At 49.5% G+C, this 16,698-nt stretch overlaps 1 protein-coding gene across 4 annotated transcripts; it reads left to right on the top strand.

Annotated features, from left to right (window-relative positions):
* The first annotated feature begins 5 nt into the window (after positions 1-5).
* On the top strand, positions 6-16,448 carry LOC148813530 (junctional adhesion molecule-like). Of its 4 annotated transcripts, none has more exons than XM_088908113.1 (7): positions 6-247; positions 1,164-2,515; positions 9,207-9,557; positions 12,765-13,115; positions 13,338-13,469; positions 14,471-14,511; positions 15,036-16,448. In XM_088908113.1, the coding sequence occupies exons 2-7, from the start codon at positions 2,092-2,094 to the stop codon at positions 15,150-15,152; spliced, it is 1,416 nt and encodes a 471-aa protein (XP_088764239.1). In that variant the 5' UTR covers positions 6-247; positions 1,164-2,091; the 3' UTR covers positions 15,153-16,448. The 4 variants fall into 4 exon arrangements, 3 of the variants coding, with proteins under 3 accessions (XP_088764239.1, XP_088764240.1, XP_088764241.1); XR_016086210.1 differs by lacking the exon at positions 6-247 and having other exon boundaries at positions 1,187-2,515; positions 15,036-15,292; positions 15,344-16,448; XM_088908114.1 differs by lacking the exon at positions 6-247 and having other exon boundaries at positions 12,765-12,902; positions 15,036-15,292.
* Positions 16,449-16,698: the final 250 nt, after the last annotated feature.

The raw sequence follows: 16,698 nt of genomic DNA, 5'->3' as shown, positions 1-16,698 counted from the left end.
AATAATGCCAAGAGAAGAAAATGTGTTCCGCTGTTTCAATATCTGATTCGCAAAAGCAGATGTGAATAGGAAACGGGTTGAAGGTTCCCGTGTCGACGGAAAATGACGTTGAAGAGGGCCTGACGGGCGACCTTTCGAGCGTGGAGACGGGTGATAATAATAATCTTTGTGACATTTGTCTGTTAACTGCATATATACAAAACTGTTTTGAATGGATCTGCAAAATGTTATTGTTCAACATTCAAAGGTAAATGTTAAATGGAAAGATTTTGATACTATGTTATATTTTGTTAGATCTGAGTTGGATAAAGGACATGTTTTTATTATTCATCTGTTAGTTATTTTGGCTAAATACTTCAGCCACCAAAGTAAATGGTCTCATACTGCTCCCTCTATTCTTGCTTTTAAAGTAGAATTACTTTTTTTAATTTAAATTCCATTAAAATGCGAAGAATCAAATAGCGAGAGACACAGTGGAAATATGTCAAAAGTATCATTTTTAGTTTTTACATTTGTGAATTCCTCTGAAGAGGTGCTGCGGTGAAGCGCGCGTTTCGTCCTGTTGTTTTATCTGCTTTAAAAAGAACGGAGCACCCCCGCTGCCTCTTTTAAAGACTTGCAGTGGAAGTTTGGTCTTCTCGATTTTGTGCGAAAGTCTTTTAATCAGCACCGTTGTACTCATTGCAGGGGTATAGTTTACTGCATCAAGTCTTTTGACACTGGCTGCCTTTCAAGTGTGCTCCTTCAGATGCCACCAGTGAGGATTCTGAATTAAATCGCACCCCGTCTTGCGGAGTCTAGATCTGCTGTGCTTGTCTTCCTGTGACCTTTTTTTTCTTACGGTTGTCGTTTGGGGTTTTGCGCTGCTGTTCCGTGAAAGGGTACAGAGAGCCGAGGCATAGAGCACATAGCTCTGACCGCAAGCCTGCTCGTCTGTAGAGATCCTGCGAAACCCTCAGCTCAAGGAGTATTGTTTCCAGGCCAGAGTCAGATTTCTACTGTTTATTTGCTTCTGTAGTTTAATAAGCTCTGTATGATACAGCATCTATTCAAGTGAATACCTGTTTGTGTGTGGTAGTTGAGTTACCCTTCCCTTGACTCCACACAGGGGAGAATGAGGAAGTGCCGGCAGGTTCTGATATGCCCACCCCTCCTTTTCACAGGTAAAAAAGCGCAGCGCCCATTGGAGAAGAGACCTGTCCCTCACGGACGGCGTCCCGGCAACGGCAGGTGCCTCTGTGAGCACAGCCAATCCAGTGGCGCGCTGCCTGGGGAGTCCCAGTCACACTGGATATTGACCTCAAATCTTGCCCCAAGTCCCGCAGCTCGCCTGGAGGCACTTGGGAATCTTCCAGTGATGGATATAAGGATCAGAATAACGGTTAAACTACCGGTCGCACTGCGGCAAAGTGGATTGGAACAGATGGGTTGCAGAGGCCTGAGCGCCTGTGTTTTTAAGCGAATCTCACTTCCTCAAAGCTGAAGCCTGACACAGCTGTAAGCTGCAGTGTGGTCTGTCGTTGGAGCGGTGCTTCTCAGACTACAGCCAGGCAGGAAACAAGAGCAGAGAAACTTCAGGTGGGGTACGCTTTTAACCTCGAGGCTTTGAGCTGCGTCTCGCGAGGCCGAGAACGGCTTCAGAAATCCCTGTCCCTGGGTCGTCGGGGCTCAGAGGCGGGGTGCAAGTTCTCGTACGGTGCACTTCCGTTCTCCCCCTGAAAGCAACACAAGAGTTCAGTCGCGCACGAGCAGCGTGGAGAAAGACGTACGTTCCTTTTTTGGGGGGAATCTGCGGGACTGTGGCCTGACCTGGTGACACAGATTTTAACTCAACCGCTGACAACTGCGGCTTCAAGACTTGTTTCTGCCGCTCCAGCCCCTGTTCTTGAATCCTGCTCTCTGCTTCAGATCTCTCCCCTCGGCTCGGTCTCTTCCCGCAGGCTTGGCGAGCACGGCCCCGCAGCTGCAGGAGAGCACCCCGAGGTGTCGCTTACCTGGTGCTCAGCCACAGTATCAAGAGGCTCTGAACTGGAATGCTTGGGGCTTGTATCAGGTGATCTCAGTAGTTCTCGAAACCAGCCGTTGGAAAGGATGGAGAACGCAGGCTCTGTCGCAGGTTTGGACAATCCCAACTCTGCCAGGCGCGACTGTCAGATATCCCGACGCTGCCGAATTCATTGGAAATGGCTGAACGGACCGTACCTGTGCCGCGTCCCGTCTTGGGCTCCGGTGCCGAGCGCCACGTTGTCCTTTGCCTGTTATGAAAAGATTGAGGCCGAGCTGAGAGGACGGGAAATCGGTGTGGCGCTGATTCTCAGGGGTCGGTTTCGTGAGCAGCTGTCGCGCAGCGGAGAGAGGAAGAGGGCGGCCCTACCTCTCCCGCGGAGGAGGATGAAGAGGACGCAGCAGGACGAGGCCAGGGCGGACAAGGGGACGGCCGACAGCAGCACGATCAGGCAGGGCAGTCCGATTCCGGGGTGCTGGGGAGGGCTGGAGGCCTCCCTTTCCTGCTCTAGTCAGTTAAACATAAGAATCCCCTTATTATTCCTCTTCTGAAGCTGTTTACAGTTCACACAGGATCCCACTACCGCCACCAATGTGACGCGACGGCAGGCAAAGTGTGCCAGTCAGCGAATGATGCTCCAGAACGCTCCCCACACACCATCCATCAGTGGGGAGGAGAGCAGAGGGATGGGGCCAGTTCAGAGAGGGGGTGATTAGGAGGCCATGATGGGTAAAGTTGTGTATCCGTGTGTGTGCACAGCTGTGTGGCAGTGTCAGGTGTGTGCGATTGTGTATCCGTGCGTGTGCACAGCTGTGAGGCAGTGTCAGGTGTGTGCGATTGTGTATCCGTGCGTGTGCACAGCTGTGTGGCAGTGTCAAGTGTGTGCGATTGTGTATCCGTGCGTGTGCACAGCTGTGAGGCAGTGTCAGGTGTGTGTGATTGTGTATCCGTGCGTGTGCACAGCCGTGAGGCAGTGTCAGGTGTGTGTGATTGTGTATCCGTGTGTGTGCACCGCTGTGTGGCAGTGTCAGGTGTGTGCGATTGTGTATCAGTCGGTGCACAGCTGTGTGGCAGTGTCAGGTGTGTGCGATTGTGTATCAGTCGGTGCACAGCTGTGTGGCAGTGTCAGGTGTGTGCGATTGTGTATCAGTTGGTGCACAGCTGTGTGGCAGTGTCAGGTGTGTGCGATTGTGTGTCCGTGTGTGTGCACAGCTGTGTGGCAGTGTCAGGTGTGTGCGATTGTGTGTCCGTGTGTGTGCACAGCTGTGTGGCAGTGTCAGGTGTGTGCGATTGTGTGTCCGTGTGTGTGCACAGCTGTGAGGCAGTGTTAGGTGTGTGCGATTGTGTATCAGTCGGTCCACAGATTCCTTCACTAGTCGTCTCTAGCGACGATAGGCATAACGATCACGCGATCTGATCTCGATCACGTTCTTTTTCTTTTTGATCGGAAATAGTGATTTTCTTCTTCGTCACCACTTAAATCGTCAGTGGGTTTGGCGCCCTGCCAGATCTCGGTGCAGAGAGGGAAAGAAGGAGGATGGTGAAGTTGGTGCTGGTTTGACATTTGAATGAGCACAGGGGCACGTAGGTCAGCGCACACAACATTCTCGCTTGAGAAAGCACGCTGTGGAAGTAGGTCACGAAACTGATGCCGTGATCTCTGGAATCCAAGTGACGTTGCTGCAGAGCAAACCCATCTGTCTCTGCGATTTAGCTCGGTTTGGCGTTGAATTTCAAGCCAGGAGTCGCGCGGTGGTGAGACAGATGAAGCACCAAGGCCCAGGTGCTGTCGAGATAGCCGAGTCCGTGCCCGATCGCTGGTGGTCCTCCCTGTCAGCTCAGAACCGGTAGCGTGACCCGAAACAGGACTCTGTTCTTTTCCACACAGAATACACCCTCCTCAAAAACAAGGCGTCCTTCAGCTGTTAGTGGTTATTGCTGATGCACTGTGGTGGTTCATGGGGAAACTACGTGAAACTACGTGAAACGTGTTTTCTAAATCAGAGATGGATAAATGGTTTCGTTACTGTCCTGTTACCAGTTATTCCTACTGTATAAAAAGTGTGCACTCCTCACTCTGGGTCATTGAACTGTTCCAGTACCTACCTACATGCCTAGGGGGGGAAGATAGCTTTATTCTCACCAATTTGAAGTCTTCTCCGTTGTCCAATGTGAATCTCCCCCTTCTCTCTGGTGGCGCAGTAGTACAGCCCCTGGTCTGTCTCTGTGACCCCCTCAATCCTCAGATCAGGAGAGGCAGTGGAGGGGTTCAGCACCAGGCTGAAGCGAGAGTCCGGTCTTATCACATAGTAAAAAGGCTCAGTCTGCTGCTCCACTTGGTTCTTACTGGCTAAAATCCTCAGAGCCAGGGTCTCGTTACGCTGCAGAAACCAGGTGGTCTCGTGTCGGAGCTCGAGGTCACAGGGCAGGGTGACTGTGTCCCCCAGACTGACTGCTCCAGAGACCACAGCCCACACAGCAGCGCCTGCAGAGGTTTCGAGAAAGGAGAGCATTTGGTTACTTAGCAGAGAAAATGGCGTTGCATGACAAGTGTTGCTCGTCGGTCCTGAGAATGTCTTGATGACTCTCGCATCTGATTTGAGAGAATCACAAGTGAGCACAGGCATCTTAGATGTGGGAGTGTAAGATGGTCTTGGGTTGTTTGAGATGGCTGTATATTTCCATCAGAGATTTTCCTGAAAAATGTTCTTTTAACCCCCTAATCTGAGAAATAGGCAGTTTCTCTTCACCCTAGAACCAACCGTGGAACTAGGTTTTGTTGCACATTATAGATGTAAAATAAAAAAATTACAGTTGTCTGCTTCTCGAGGAATAGCTCATTGTTGCTTTGTCTGTGTTCGAATCTGGCACGTCTGTAGGCAGATATGCAGCTGCAGCAGCAGTAGGGAAATTCCAACACCATTTTAAAAACATCTAATGTAGTAAACCGGCGTATTTGAAAACTTCCATTTCATGCCACACTCTTACTACGGGATATTATTCCTACATTTTCTGTTGCATTTAATTTTGACCTATAAAGTCTTTCTCTGTGCTTGTTTCCCAAGTGTGTTGCTTGTTACTTGAAAGTGCTTGTTTCAGTGACTAATTGAAACCACATGTGACAAGTGTCAGTTCTGTTCAGTAAAGGTTTACTGTACTAATAAGGCTAGAACTAAGCTCTCAAACAACTGCACAAACAAACAGAAGGTGAAAAGGTGTTTTTAGTTACTCATACTGACGCTTGAGCCTTCATTTGAAGACGGGAAAGATTGTGAAGTGTCGTTTCTAGATCGGCGCGCCCAGAAAACGCGCAGCGCGTCAAGGAAGACTTTTGAGGCGGCTTTTTGGTGTAAAATGCTGATCTGGATAAGTACTCACAGGTGACGAAAAGAGTAGCGCCCACCTTGCGTCCGTCCATCTTGGCTTCTGTCTCACCACTGCAAAAATGACACTTGAGATTGAAGCTTATTAAGGAGGTGTGAGTGGGGCCAGCAGGGGGCGCTCTCACCCTGCAGTCTGTGTGGGTCCTGATGCCCCAGTATAGTGACGGGGACACTGGACTGTAAACAGGCACCGTCCTTCAGATGAGACGTAAAACCAAGGTCCTGACTCTCTGTGCTCATTAACAATCCGGGGGTGTCTCTGGAGAAGAGTAGGGGTGTTACCCCAGTGTCCTGGTCAAATACACCCCCTGGTCTTTACCCATCATGCCCTCTTAATCACCCCCCTCTCTGAACTGGCCTCATCGCTCTGCTCCCCTCCCCACTGAGAGCTGGTGTGTGGGGAGCGGACTGGCGCATCACCCAGGAGGGGCTGCACACTGGGGGTAGTGGAGGGGATCCCCATGACCTGGGAAGACCTCTGAGTGGAGAGTCCAGAAAAGTGTGAGGAGTTACTATTGTCATCCAGCGGAGAAGAAACCCACGCTGCAGTAGCTCAGTTTGGTCACTAGGGGGCATATATGCTTAAATAGCCAAGAACAGACTGGCCTGAATTTATAAACCAGCTCTATCGCCCGAGGAATTCTCTGTTTTATAGTGCAGACCGTCGAGGACCTAATCTGGTTATTGTATCTATCGTGTTTGATTCGTGCTAGGATTCTTGTTTTGTTTTATTTATTTTAACAACAGAAAAAGATATAACACAGACAGGAGTAACATGTAACATACCAATAACATCGGCAGGGATACACACGCCATGACAAAAGTTTAAACGGAGTAAATAAAAACGAGGTCCGCACAGCGTTCACGTTTTTACATTTCGAAATCGTCTGTAAACACGCCTTTACATCTACTTCGCACTGTTCAAACACAGGACTCTTCCCAGACCGTTTCACTTTACGTACATAATAACGTGCCAGTATAATAAGTCAACTACAAAATATATTTTTAAAAAATAATAATATTATTATATGAAAAATAATATTTTCAGATTGTTTTTAACTAGATCAAAACTTAACATAACGTCTATTCCTTTAAAAACAATATCAGTATTAGCCTCTTTTTAAATATAAGTTTGCAAATCAGGCCAGAAGGTTTTTACAACAGGACGTAATCAAAATGAATGCCGTGTGGTTTCGGGGCTACTTTAACAAAAGGCACAGTTATCATCTGTATTGATTTTAAATCGCTCCACAACCAAGGGCCTTCAACAGACCTGAAGGTCAACCTGAGCAACTGTTGCCCCTAGCAACAGGCGAGCCCGGTGGGCCAGTTACTTCCGTTTCCGGTCTGGTGTGGCCAGAGCCGCCACCGCACAGAAAACAAATAAAAGGGAAAAAAGCGGTTACCAAGGTTACCAAGCGTTCAAAGTGAGGAATATGAAATATTAAGTTTCATATTCTCTTTCTTTACAATTGCAGAAGTGGGAAACATTCAAAATTCCATACGAATTAGCGTTTTTAACGGTAACGTGCCTTCAGGCTTCGATAAGTTTAATAAATGCATTTCTAATAGGCTTATTCGAAAGGAAGTGAACGGCGCATTTGCCAAAAGCGAACGGCCTTCGTCTTCGGTTGGGGTTTCCTCTTCCTCTCATGAGCGGAAGTCGGCCTTTAAAAATAGTTTTCATTTGAAACTCGGTCTGGTCTGTTGTGGCCAGGAAACGCCTACTGCTTGTGTGCACTTGCCACTGCGCTTTCAGTGGCAGGACATTCGTCTCCCAGGATGGGACTCCTGGCCTTTTTTTCGTGTTTTAAAGCGGTATGTGAACTTCTGCGTCCGATACAACTTGCCCTGAGTGAGCGGCTGTCTGTTGCAGGACAGGAGAGCCCCTGTCCAGTTAGTCCAGGGGGTCTGTGACCCTGGTTCTGGAGAGACATTGTCCAGTTAGTCCAGGGGTCTCCTGGTTCTGGAGAGGTCCAGTCCAGTTAGTCCAGGGGGTCTGTGACCCTGGTTCTGGAGAGACATTGTCCAGTTAGTCCAGGGGTCTCCTGGTTCTGGAGAGGTGCAGTCCAGTTAGTCCAGGGGGTCTGTGACCCTGGTTCTGGAGAGACATTGTCCAGTTAGTCCAGGGGTCTCCTGGTTCTGGAGAGGTCCAGTCCAGTTGGTCCAGGGGGTCTGTGTCCCTGGTTCTGGAGAGACATTGTCCAGTTAGTCCAGGGGTCTCCTGGTTCTGGAGAGGTCCAGTCCAGTTAGTCCAGGGGGTCTGTGACCCTGGTTCTGGAGAGACCTTGTCCAGTTAGTCCGGGGGTCTCCTGGTTCTGGAGGTTCTCCCTCCTCCTGGTGTCTTCTGCGAGATGTCAGGAGCGGCTCACTGAGAGGACAGGTCTGAAGGAGCTGCTCTCTATTGGTCAGTCCTCTGTACCCACGCAGCTGTGACTCCTGACCAAGTTCAAGTTCATTCTGCCCCCCCGAGCAGCGACGCCTCTTCTCTATTTCACTCTCACACCAGCGAGACGGCGGGGCTCGATGTCGGCGCCGTGCAGCCCCCTTGCTCTGTTCCTCTCCGCCAGTGAGTACTCCGCGCGCTTGTACAATCCCGGCCCTCTGCTCAGGGTGATCATGCGGCTCTCGTTTGCACGTCCGTGTCTGGGATCGCCCGGGAGCCCGCGGCGCAGCAGGTCGGAACTGAAAGATTTCGAGAAGTGGGTGGGCCGGGGAGCTGGTGTTCGGTCGTGCTCGAGGTGTTTCTGTCTGAAAAGTGATTTTTGCCTTTCAGTCGCAGCGTCTCGACCACATTCGGGTCTGCGCTGTGGGTGGACGACACCTTAAATCATCAAAGGTGTCCTGTCATGACATATATTTCAGTAGCGTCTGTATCAACGACAAGGGCTTATATGATGAGGGAGACTCGAACACTTAAAACATGACTTTGGAAATCTCCAGGCTTGGGCAGGGGGAGAGAAGTTCTTGCGCTTTTCATTTTGAGTGAATAGTGTGGTGTCTGGCGACGTTGTAACCAGGCCGTTCTGCAAGATAGTGGGATTTCAAGATTTCCCTAAAGGGAGAGAAAATGCACAGAGACATTAAAGTGCAATATGGGCTCTTAATTTCTCTGTGCAGCTTAATACTTTAAAAATAAAGATGTACTGTTCACAGTTCCTGCAGGAAGAACAACTGTAGCCAACTTTAAGCTGCCTCCCGAAATGATCGGAGAATCCTCTGTGCTGCAAAGCGTATTCAATTTATTTAGCTTTTTCGCTGGCTTTCACATTTAAGTCCTCGAAGTAGAGAATCATGTGTGTGAATAAACGTGAGTTCATTCAGAAATCGTGCGAAACTCAATTGATGCAAAGTGACAGAGGCCACTCAACCGTTTGTGCGACGTGTTAAAATAGTTTTGTGCACCTGGAATTAATTGCGGTTGGCCAGTGCAAAACGAAGGTTTGGAATACTTAAGCAGTCGTGACTTTTCCATTTCTTCTTTCCTATGGATGATCTACTTACTTCCCTCTGTTTCTGTTTTGCTTTGATTGTGTGGAGGTGGACGTTTTTTGCAACAAATTTGTATTGCTACTTTGAAGTGTCATCACTGCGAACTTTAAAGTAACACAGCGTGGAATCTTTGCCAGGGTCAGAATCCTTTCGCAAGGCATTATATGAACTCAGCTGGGTGTCCTGTTGAGTTCAGCAGAATCCGTGCCGATTCTGGGCTGAAAGCAGTTTTCCCACTTTCCCCTCCCTAGAAGAATGTTCGGGATCATGCAACGCCATTTTCTCTGCCGAGTAACCAAATACTCTCCTTTCTCGAACCTCTGCAGGCGCTGCTGTGTGGGCTGTGGTCTCTGGAGCAGTCAGACTGGGGGACACAGTCACCCTGCCCTGTGACCTCGAGCTCCGACAAGAGACCACCTGGTTTCTGCAGCGTAACGAGACCCTGGCTCTGAGGATTTTAGCCAGTAAGAACCAAGTGGAGCAGCAGACTGAGCCTTTTGACTACAAGAAGAGACCTGACTCTCGCTTCAGCCTGGTGCTGAACCCCTCCACTAACTCCTCCAGTCTGAGGATTGAGGGGGTCACAGTGACAGACCAGGGGCTGTACTACTGCACCACCAGAGAGAGGGGAGATGTACAGATAGGAAAAGGCACCAGGCTGAGGCTCCATGGAGAAGGTGAGAACAGTTTATTTGTGAAGAGGGATGATCTGTACTGCAGAGAGAGAGATTCACATCGGAAACAGAACCAGACTGAGGATCAGTGTAGGAGAGAACAACCTACTTACTGACCTAACCAGTCTGATATCAATGTAAAAAAAAAATAAAACAATATGTAAATTAAGAAAATAATTTGCTTATAAAATAAAAATATGAAAAACAGACAAGAAGTCTTTTTAGAATTATCATCGAAGGAAAATGGCGAACATCCCTCTGGAATCGGCTGGTCATGGTTCACAGGAAGCCCTCTGAGGCTGGGGGTTCGGGGGGATATGAATAGAAGAGACCTGGGCTCGTCTGTAAACACGCCTTTACATCTACTTCGCACTGTTCAAACGCAGGACTCTTCCCAGAGTCGGTTCCCACGGTTACCAAGCGTTCAGCTGCTTCGCTAAAGTGAGGAATATGAAATATTAAGTTTCATATTCTCTTTCTTTACAATTGCAGAAGTGGGAAACATTCAAAATTCAATGCGAATTAGCGTTTTTAACGGTAACGTGCCTTCAGGCTTCGATAAGTTTAATAAATGCATTTCTAATGGGCTTATTCGAAAGGAAGTGAACGGCGCATTTGCCAAACGCGAACGGCCTTCGTCTTCGGTTGGGGTTTCCTCTTCCTCTCATGAGCGGAAGTCGGCCTTTAAAAATAGTTTTCATTTGAAACTCGGTCTGTTGTGGCCAGGAAACGCCTACTGCTTGTGTGCACTTGCCACTGCGCTTTCAGTGGCAGGACATTCGTCTCCCAGGATGGGACTCCTGGCCTTTTTTTCGTGTTTTAAAGCGGTATGTGAACTTCTGCGTCCGATACAACTTGCCCTGAGTGAGCGGCTGTCTGTTGCAGGACAGGAGAGCCCCTGTCCAGTTAGTCCAGGGGTCTATGACTCTGGTTCTGGAGAGGTCCGGTCCAGTTAGAACAGGTCCGCTCCAGTTACTCAGGGGGTCTCGGTTTTTGGAGAGTCCCGGTCCAGTTAGTCCAGGGGTCTATGACTCTGGTTCTGGAGAGGTCTGGTCCAGTTACTCAGGGGGTCTCCTGGTTCTGTTGAGATCCAGCCCAGTTAGTAAAGGTCCGGTCCAGTTACTCAAGGGGTCTCCTGGTTCTGGAGAGCCCCAGTCCAGTTAGTACAGGCGTCTGCTGGTTCTGGAGAGGTCCAGTCCAGTTAGTCCAGGGGGTCTGTGACCCTGGTTCTGGAGAGACATTGTCCAGTTAGTCCAGGGGTCTCCTGGTTCTGGAGAGGTCCAGTCCAGTTAGTCCAGGGGGTCTGTGACCCTGGTTCTGGAGAGACATTGTCCAGTTAGTCCAGGGGTCTCCTGGTTCTGGAGAGGTCCAGTCCAGTTAGTCCAGGGGGTCTGTGACCCTGGTTCTGGAGAGACATTGTCCAGTTAGTCCAGGGGTCTCCTGGTTCTGGAGAGGTCCAGTCCAGTTAGTCCAGGGGGTCTGTGACCCTGGTTCTGGAGAGACATTGTCCAGTTAGTCCAGGGGTCTCCTGGTTCTGGAGAGGTGCAGTCCAGTTAGTCCAGGGGGTCTGTGACCCTGGTTCTGGAGAGACATTGTCCAGTTAGTCCAGGGGTCTCCTGGTTCTGGAGAGGTGCAGTCCAGTTAGTCCAGGGGGTCTGTGACCCTGGTTCTGGAGAGACATTGTCTAGTTAGTCCAGGGGTCTCCTGGTTCTGGAGGTTCTCCCTCCTCCTGGTGTCTTCTGCGAGATGTCAGGAGCGGCTCACTGAGGGGACAGGTCTGAAGGAGCTGCTCTCTATTGGTCAGTCCTCTGTACCCACGCAGCTGTGACTCCTGACCAAGTTCAAGTTCATTCTGACCCCCCGAGCAGCGACGCCTCTTCTCTATTTCACTCTCACACCAGCGAGACGGCGGGGCTCGATGTCGGCGCCGTGCAGCCCCGCTGCTCTGTTCCTCTCCGCCAGTGAGTACTCCGCGCGCTTGTACAATCCCGGCCCTCTGCTCAGGGTGATCATGCGGCTCTCGTTTGCACGTCCGTGTCTGGGATCGCCCGGGAGCCCGCGGCGCAGCAGGTCGGAACTGAAAGATTTCGAGAAGTGGGTGGGCCGGGGAGCTGGTGTTCGGTCGTGCTCGAGGTGTTTCTGTCTGAAAGGTGATTTTTGCCTTTCAGTCGCAGCGTCTCGACCACATTCGGGTCTGCGCTGTGGGTGGACGACACCTTAAATCATCAAAGGTGTCCTGTCATGACATATATTTCAGTAGCGTCTGTATCAACGACAAGGGCTTATATGATGAGGGAGACTCAAACACTTAAAACATGACTTTGGAAATCTCCAGGCTTGGGCAGGGGGAGAGAAGTTCTTGCGCTTTTCATTTTGTGTGAATAGTGTGGTGTCTGGCGACGTTGTAACCAGGCCGTTCTGCAAGATAGTGGGATTTCAAGATTTCCCTCAAGGGAGAGAAAATGCGCAGAGACATTAAAGTGCAATATGGGCTCTTAATTTCTCTGTGCAGGTTAATACTTTAAAAATAAAGATGTACTGTTCACAGTTCCTGCAGGAAGAACAACTGTAGCCAACTTTAAGCTGCCTCCCGAAATGATCGGAGAATCCTCTGTGCTGCAAAGCGTATTCAATTTATTTAGCTTTTTCGCTGGCATTCACATTTAAGTCCTCGAAGTAGAGAATCATGTGTGTGAATAAACGTGAGTTCATTCAGAAATCGTGCGAAACTCAATTGACGCAAACTGACAGAGGCCACTCATCTGTTTGTGCGACGTGTTAAAATAGTTTTGTGCACCTGGAATTAATTGCGGTTGGCCAGTGCAAAACGAAGGTTTGGAATACTTAAGCAGTCGTGACTTTTCCATTTCTTCTTTCGTATGGATGATCTACTTACTTCCCTCTGTTTCTGTTTTGCTTTGAACGTGTGGAGGTGGACATTTTTTGCAACAAATTTGTATTGCTACTTTGAAGTGTCATCACTGCGAACTTTAAAGTAACACAGCGTGGAATCTTTGCCAGGGTCAGAATCCTTTCGCAAGGCATTATATGAACTCAGCTGGGTGTCCTGTTGAGTTCAGCAGAATCTGTGCCGATTCTGGGCTGAAAGCAGTTTTCCCACTTTCCCCTCCCTAGAAGAATGTTCGGGATCATGCAACGCCATTTTCTCTGCCGAGTAACCAAATACTCTCCTTTCTCGAACCTCTGCAGGCGCTGCTGTGTGGGCTGTGGTCTCTGGAGCAGTCAGACTGGGGGACACAGTCACCCTGCCCTGTGACCTCGAGCTCCGACACGAGACCACCTGGTTTCTGCAGCGTAACGAGACCCTGGCTCTGAGGATTTTAGCCAGTAAGAACCAAGTGGAGCAGCAGACTGAGCCTTTTTACTATGTGATAAGACCGGACTCTCGCTTCAGCCTGGTGCTGAACTCCTCCACTAACTCCTCCAGTCTGAGGATTGAGGGGGTCACAGAGACAGACCAGGGGCTGTACTACTGCACCACCAGAGAGAGGGGAGAGGTACAGATAGGAAAAGGCACCAGGCTGAGGCTCCATGGAGAAGGTGAGAACAGTTTATTTGTGAAGAGGGATGATCTGTACTGCAGAGAGAGAGATTCACATCGGAAACAGAACCAGACTGAGGATCAGTGTAGGAGAGAACAACCTACTTACTGACCTAACCAGTCTGATATCAATGTAAAAAAAAAATAAAACAATATGTAAATTAAGAAAATAATTTGCTTATAAAATAAAAATATGAAAAACAGTCAAAAATTCTTTTTAGAATTATTATCGAAGGAAAATGGCGAACATCCCTCTGGAATCGGCTGGTCATGCCTGATCATCCTGATCGTTGCTCCTCCTCTCTCCACCCTGATGACATCGTGCTTCGTCTTCTGTCTCTTTTACAGACCAGGTATGCGTTCACTCTGCACACTGTCCGTGCGCAATGCTAACAGTGATTTCAGAAAAATATAATTATATGCTGTTGGTCGACCAGTAGGTGGCGCTCTTGACAAGAATTTCCAGTTGAGTGCTTCAGTAAGGTGACCAGGGCCGGTGACAGGTCACAGCTGGTGGTCATTTCCAGAATGCAGTTCTCTCTGTATGAGTTGGTGCTCTTGTTCGGTACGTGTGTGACGTTTGACCTCTAAGCACACCACAGCTCTGTGAGAGCTGAGACTGCGAAGCAGCTTGGATGCTGATGGCTGCAAACCTTCAAGAAGTACTTTTGTACACACCTTTTTTTGTCTTTGGAGTGATAAAAAAATAAAATAAGAAAGTAGCCTTTTCGCTGCTGCTTTTAATAAACAAACTAGTTTAATAGACAAGCTCTCCCAGGTGGGGTTACTGGTGCAGATTGATCGCTGTGTGTCTCCCAGGTGGGGTTACTGGTGCAGAACGACCGCTGTGTGTCTCCCAGGTGGGGTTACTGGTGCACAATGATCGCTGTGCGTCTCCCAGGTGGGGTTACTGGTGCAGAATGATTACTGTGTGTCTCCCAGTTGGGGTTACTGGTGCAGAATGATTACTGTGTGTCTCCCAGGTGGGGTTGTAAGGGATTCAAGTGGATCCCTTCCTATATGTTGGAATCTTTAAAAATTAATTTTATGATATGGTATGCAGAAATTATGTTTATAAAATCATTTTAGAACCTATTGCTGCAGTTGTAATATTGAAACTAGGTGAATTCTTTGGGATTCTTTGCCATGAGACCTGTTATGCAAAAGCAATTAATTTTATTGCTTAATTGATTATTAGCCTCCAAGGGCTCCTGATCTGACAGCGGGGTGAAACACTGACAGTGGGAGCAGTATTTCACACACAGCTGAGACAGACAGGTAACTGTGTGTTCGTTGCAGAGAGAGGAATGGAGGAATTATGTCCAGTCTTATGAGGTTTTGTTTTAATTTCCAGGCCGGCCACAGGACAGAAAAGGAGACAGAGGCCTCGTGCAGGTATTTTGTTTTTGAGTTGTCCTTCATAAGTGGCAGAATGCAAAATTAGAATATCTTGCGCATCTGTTTCGGCATTTGGATGTTAAGTGATACCAAAGCAGTTCAAGCACATGTCGCAGTACTGGTCTTCTGGAATAAATAGTGTGCTCCTTCTTCAGACCCCAGGTGTGTCACAGTGAGCACAGAGAGAGGCCTGTTTCACAGTAATAACTGATGACAGCTGTCAGCAGCACACAGAAACCGCATCCTCGTACAGTGTCTCCTAGATCAGTCCTTGTGCTTCCGCTCATTCTGTCTCGGAGGTCCTAGAATTGTCCGGCAGTTACAGCTCACAGTTCGCAGTGGGATACTGTGACCCGGACATCGCAAGCCTCTGTCCGTTTTCAGCGGCAGGGACGCCGGCAGGAGGATTATGAGAATCCCAGTATTAATGTTCTGCAGAGGCACAAGATGGGACACGCCGCGTCTTCCTCGTTTGTCTCCAGTCTGGCTGTAACCTGAGCCCAGCCTCTGTGTGTCCCCAGGGGAAGGGACGGCAGCAGGACGTGTACGAGATCATGAGGCCGGCCGGGGACCGAGAGTCCGGAAGCGCGCAGAGCGATCGTCTCCCCCGATCGCGAGCCCAGAACCTGTCGGGGTGAAGCGGCGCTTCTCTTCCCCCTCTCCTCCTGCCTCTCTGCCTGCCCGCGCTGACGATGTGCGGCGTGACCGCCCTGCTGTTTCACAGGAAGCTCTCTGAGGCTGGGGCTTCGGGGGATGTGAATAGAAGAGACCTGTCCAGGTGTGTGTGTGTGTGTGTGTGTCCCCTGTGATGGACTGGTGTCCTGTCCAGGGTGTGTGTGTGTGTGATGGACTGGTGTCCTGTCCAGGGTGTGTGTGTGAGTGTGTGTGTGTCCTGTGATGGACTGCTGTCCTGTCCAGGGTGCGTGAGTGTGTGTGTGTCCTGTGATGGACTGTTATCCTGTCCAGGGTGTGTGTGTGTGTGTGTGTGTGTCCTCTGATGGACTGCTGTCCTGTCCAGGGTGTGTGAGTGTGTGTGTCCTGTGATGGACTGCTGTCCTGTCCAGGGTGTGTGTGTGTGTCCTGTGATGGACTGCTGTCCTGTCCAGGGTGTGTGACTGTGTGTGTGTGTGTGTGTGATGGACTGCTGTCCTGTCCAGGGTGTGTGAGTGTGTGTGTGTCCTGTGATGGACTGCTGTCCTGTCCAGGGTGTGTGTGTGTGTCCTGTGATGGACTGCTGTCCTGTCCAGGGTGTGTGACTGTGTGTGTGTGTGTGATGGACTGCTGTCCTGTCCAGGGTGTGTGAGTGTGTGTGTGTCCTGTGATGGACTGCTGTCCTGTCCAGGGTGTGTGTGTCCTGTGATGGACTGCTGTCCTGTCCAGGGTGTGTGACTGTGTGTGTATGTGTGATGGACTGCTGTCCTGTCCAGGGTGTGTGAGTGTGTGTGTGTCCTGTGATGGACTGCTGTCCTGTCCAGGGTGTGTGTGTGTGTCCTGTGATGGACTGCTGTCCTGTCCAGGGTGTGTGACTGTGTGTATGTGTGATGGACTGCTGTCCTGTCCAGGGTGTGTGAGTGTGTGTGTGTCCTGTGATGGACTGCTGTCCTGTCCAGGGTGTGTGTGTGTGTCCTGTGATGGACTGCTGTCCTGTCCAGGGTGTGTGACTGTGTGTGTGTGTGATGGACTGCTGTCCTATCCAGGGTGTGTGAGTGTGTGTGTGTGTCCTGTGATGGACTGCTGTCCTGCCTTGTGCCTGTTGCTTGCTGGGATAGACTCTGGCTCCTCGTCAACCTGGAATTGGAAAACAATTGGATGACTATTCATTAATTGTTGAACGAATGTTCAGTGGTTGTTCAAAATGTATTTAATTTATGTCACACAACTTCACATCTTCTTCTTTTCTTCTTGTCATCATTAAATTTGTAATTTCACCTGCAGTGTCTTCCTCTTGCACTGTGTTTATTCATTTTAATGTTGCTGTTCAGGAAAGATCCCAGCCCTGTGGACACAGATATCGCTTGAATCAGGAGATTCAGTCAGACTTCACCTGATTGTTCTGCGATGTTTGTCCACACCGGGAATGCAGTAGTTTGGACGCTGTTGATGTGTGGACTGTCTACATTCGCCAGCAAACCGAAACGCAAACGCATGGGGGTGCTTTGCAGACCCCCTGCGTGATGTACTTCT

The sequence above is a fragment of the Atractosteus spatula genome, assembly GCF_055471065.1.
Source record: "Atractosteus spatula isolate fAtrSpa1 chromosome 10 unlocalized genomic scaffold, fAtrSpa1.hap1 SUPER_10_unloc_1, whole genome shotgun sequence".
Classification (NCBI taxonomy): domain Eukaryota; kingdom Metazoa; phylum Chordata; class Actinopteri; order Semionotiformes; family Lepisosteidae; genus Atractosteus; species Atractosteus spatula.
The sequence above is the reverse complement of the archived record's forward strand: the minus strand, read 5'-3'. Positions and strand labels throughout refer to the sequence as shown.

Excerpts from the sequence above, each read along its gene's own strand:
- LOC148813530 (XM_088908113.1), top strand. The coding sequence starts at position 2,092 with ATGGAGAACGCAGGCTCTGTCGCAGGTTTGGACAATCCCAACTCTGCC. Across the intron at positions 9,558-12,764 it reads GCTGAGGCTCCATGGAGAAG|GCGCTGCTGTGTGGGCTGTG; the intron begins GTGAGAACAGTT and ends GAACCTCTGCAG. Across the intron at positions 13,116-13,337 it reads GCTGAGGCTCCATGGAGAAG|AATTATTATCGAAGGAAAAT; the intron begins GTGAGAACAGTT and ends AATTCTTTTTAG.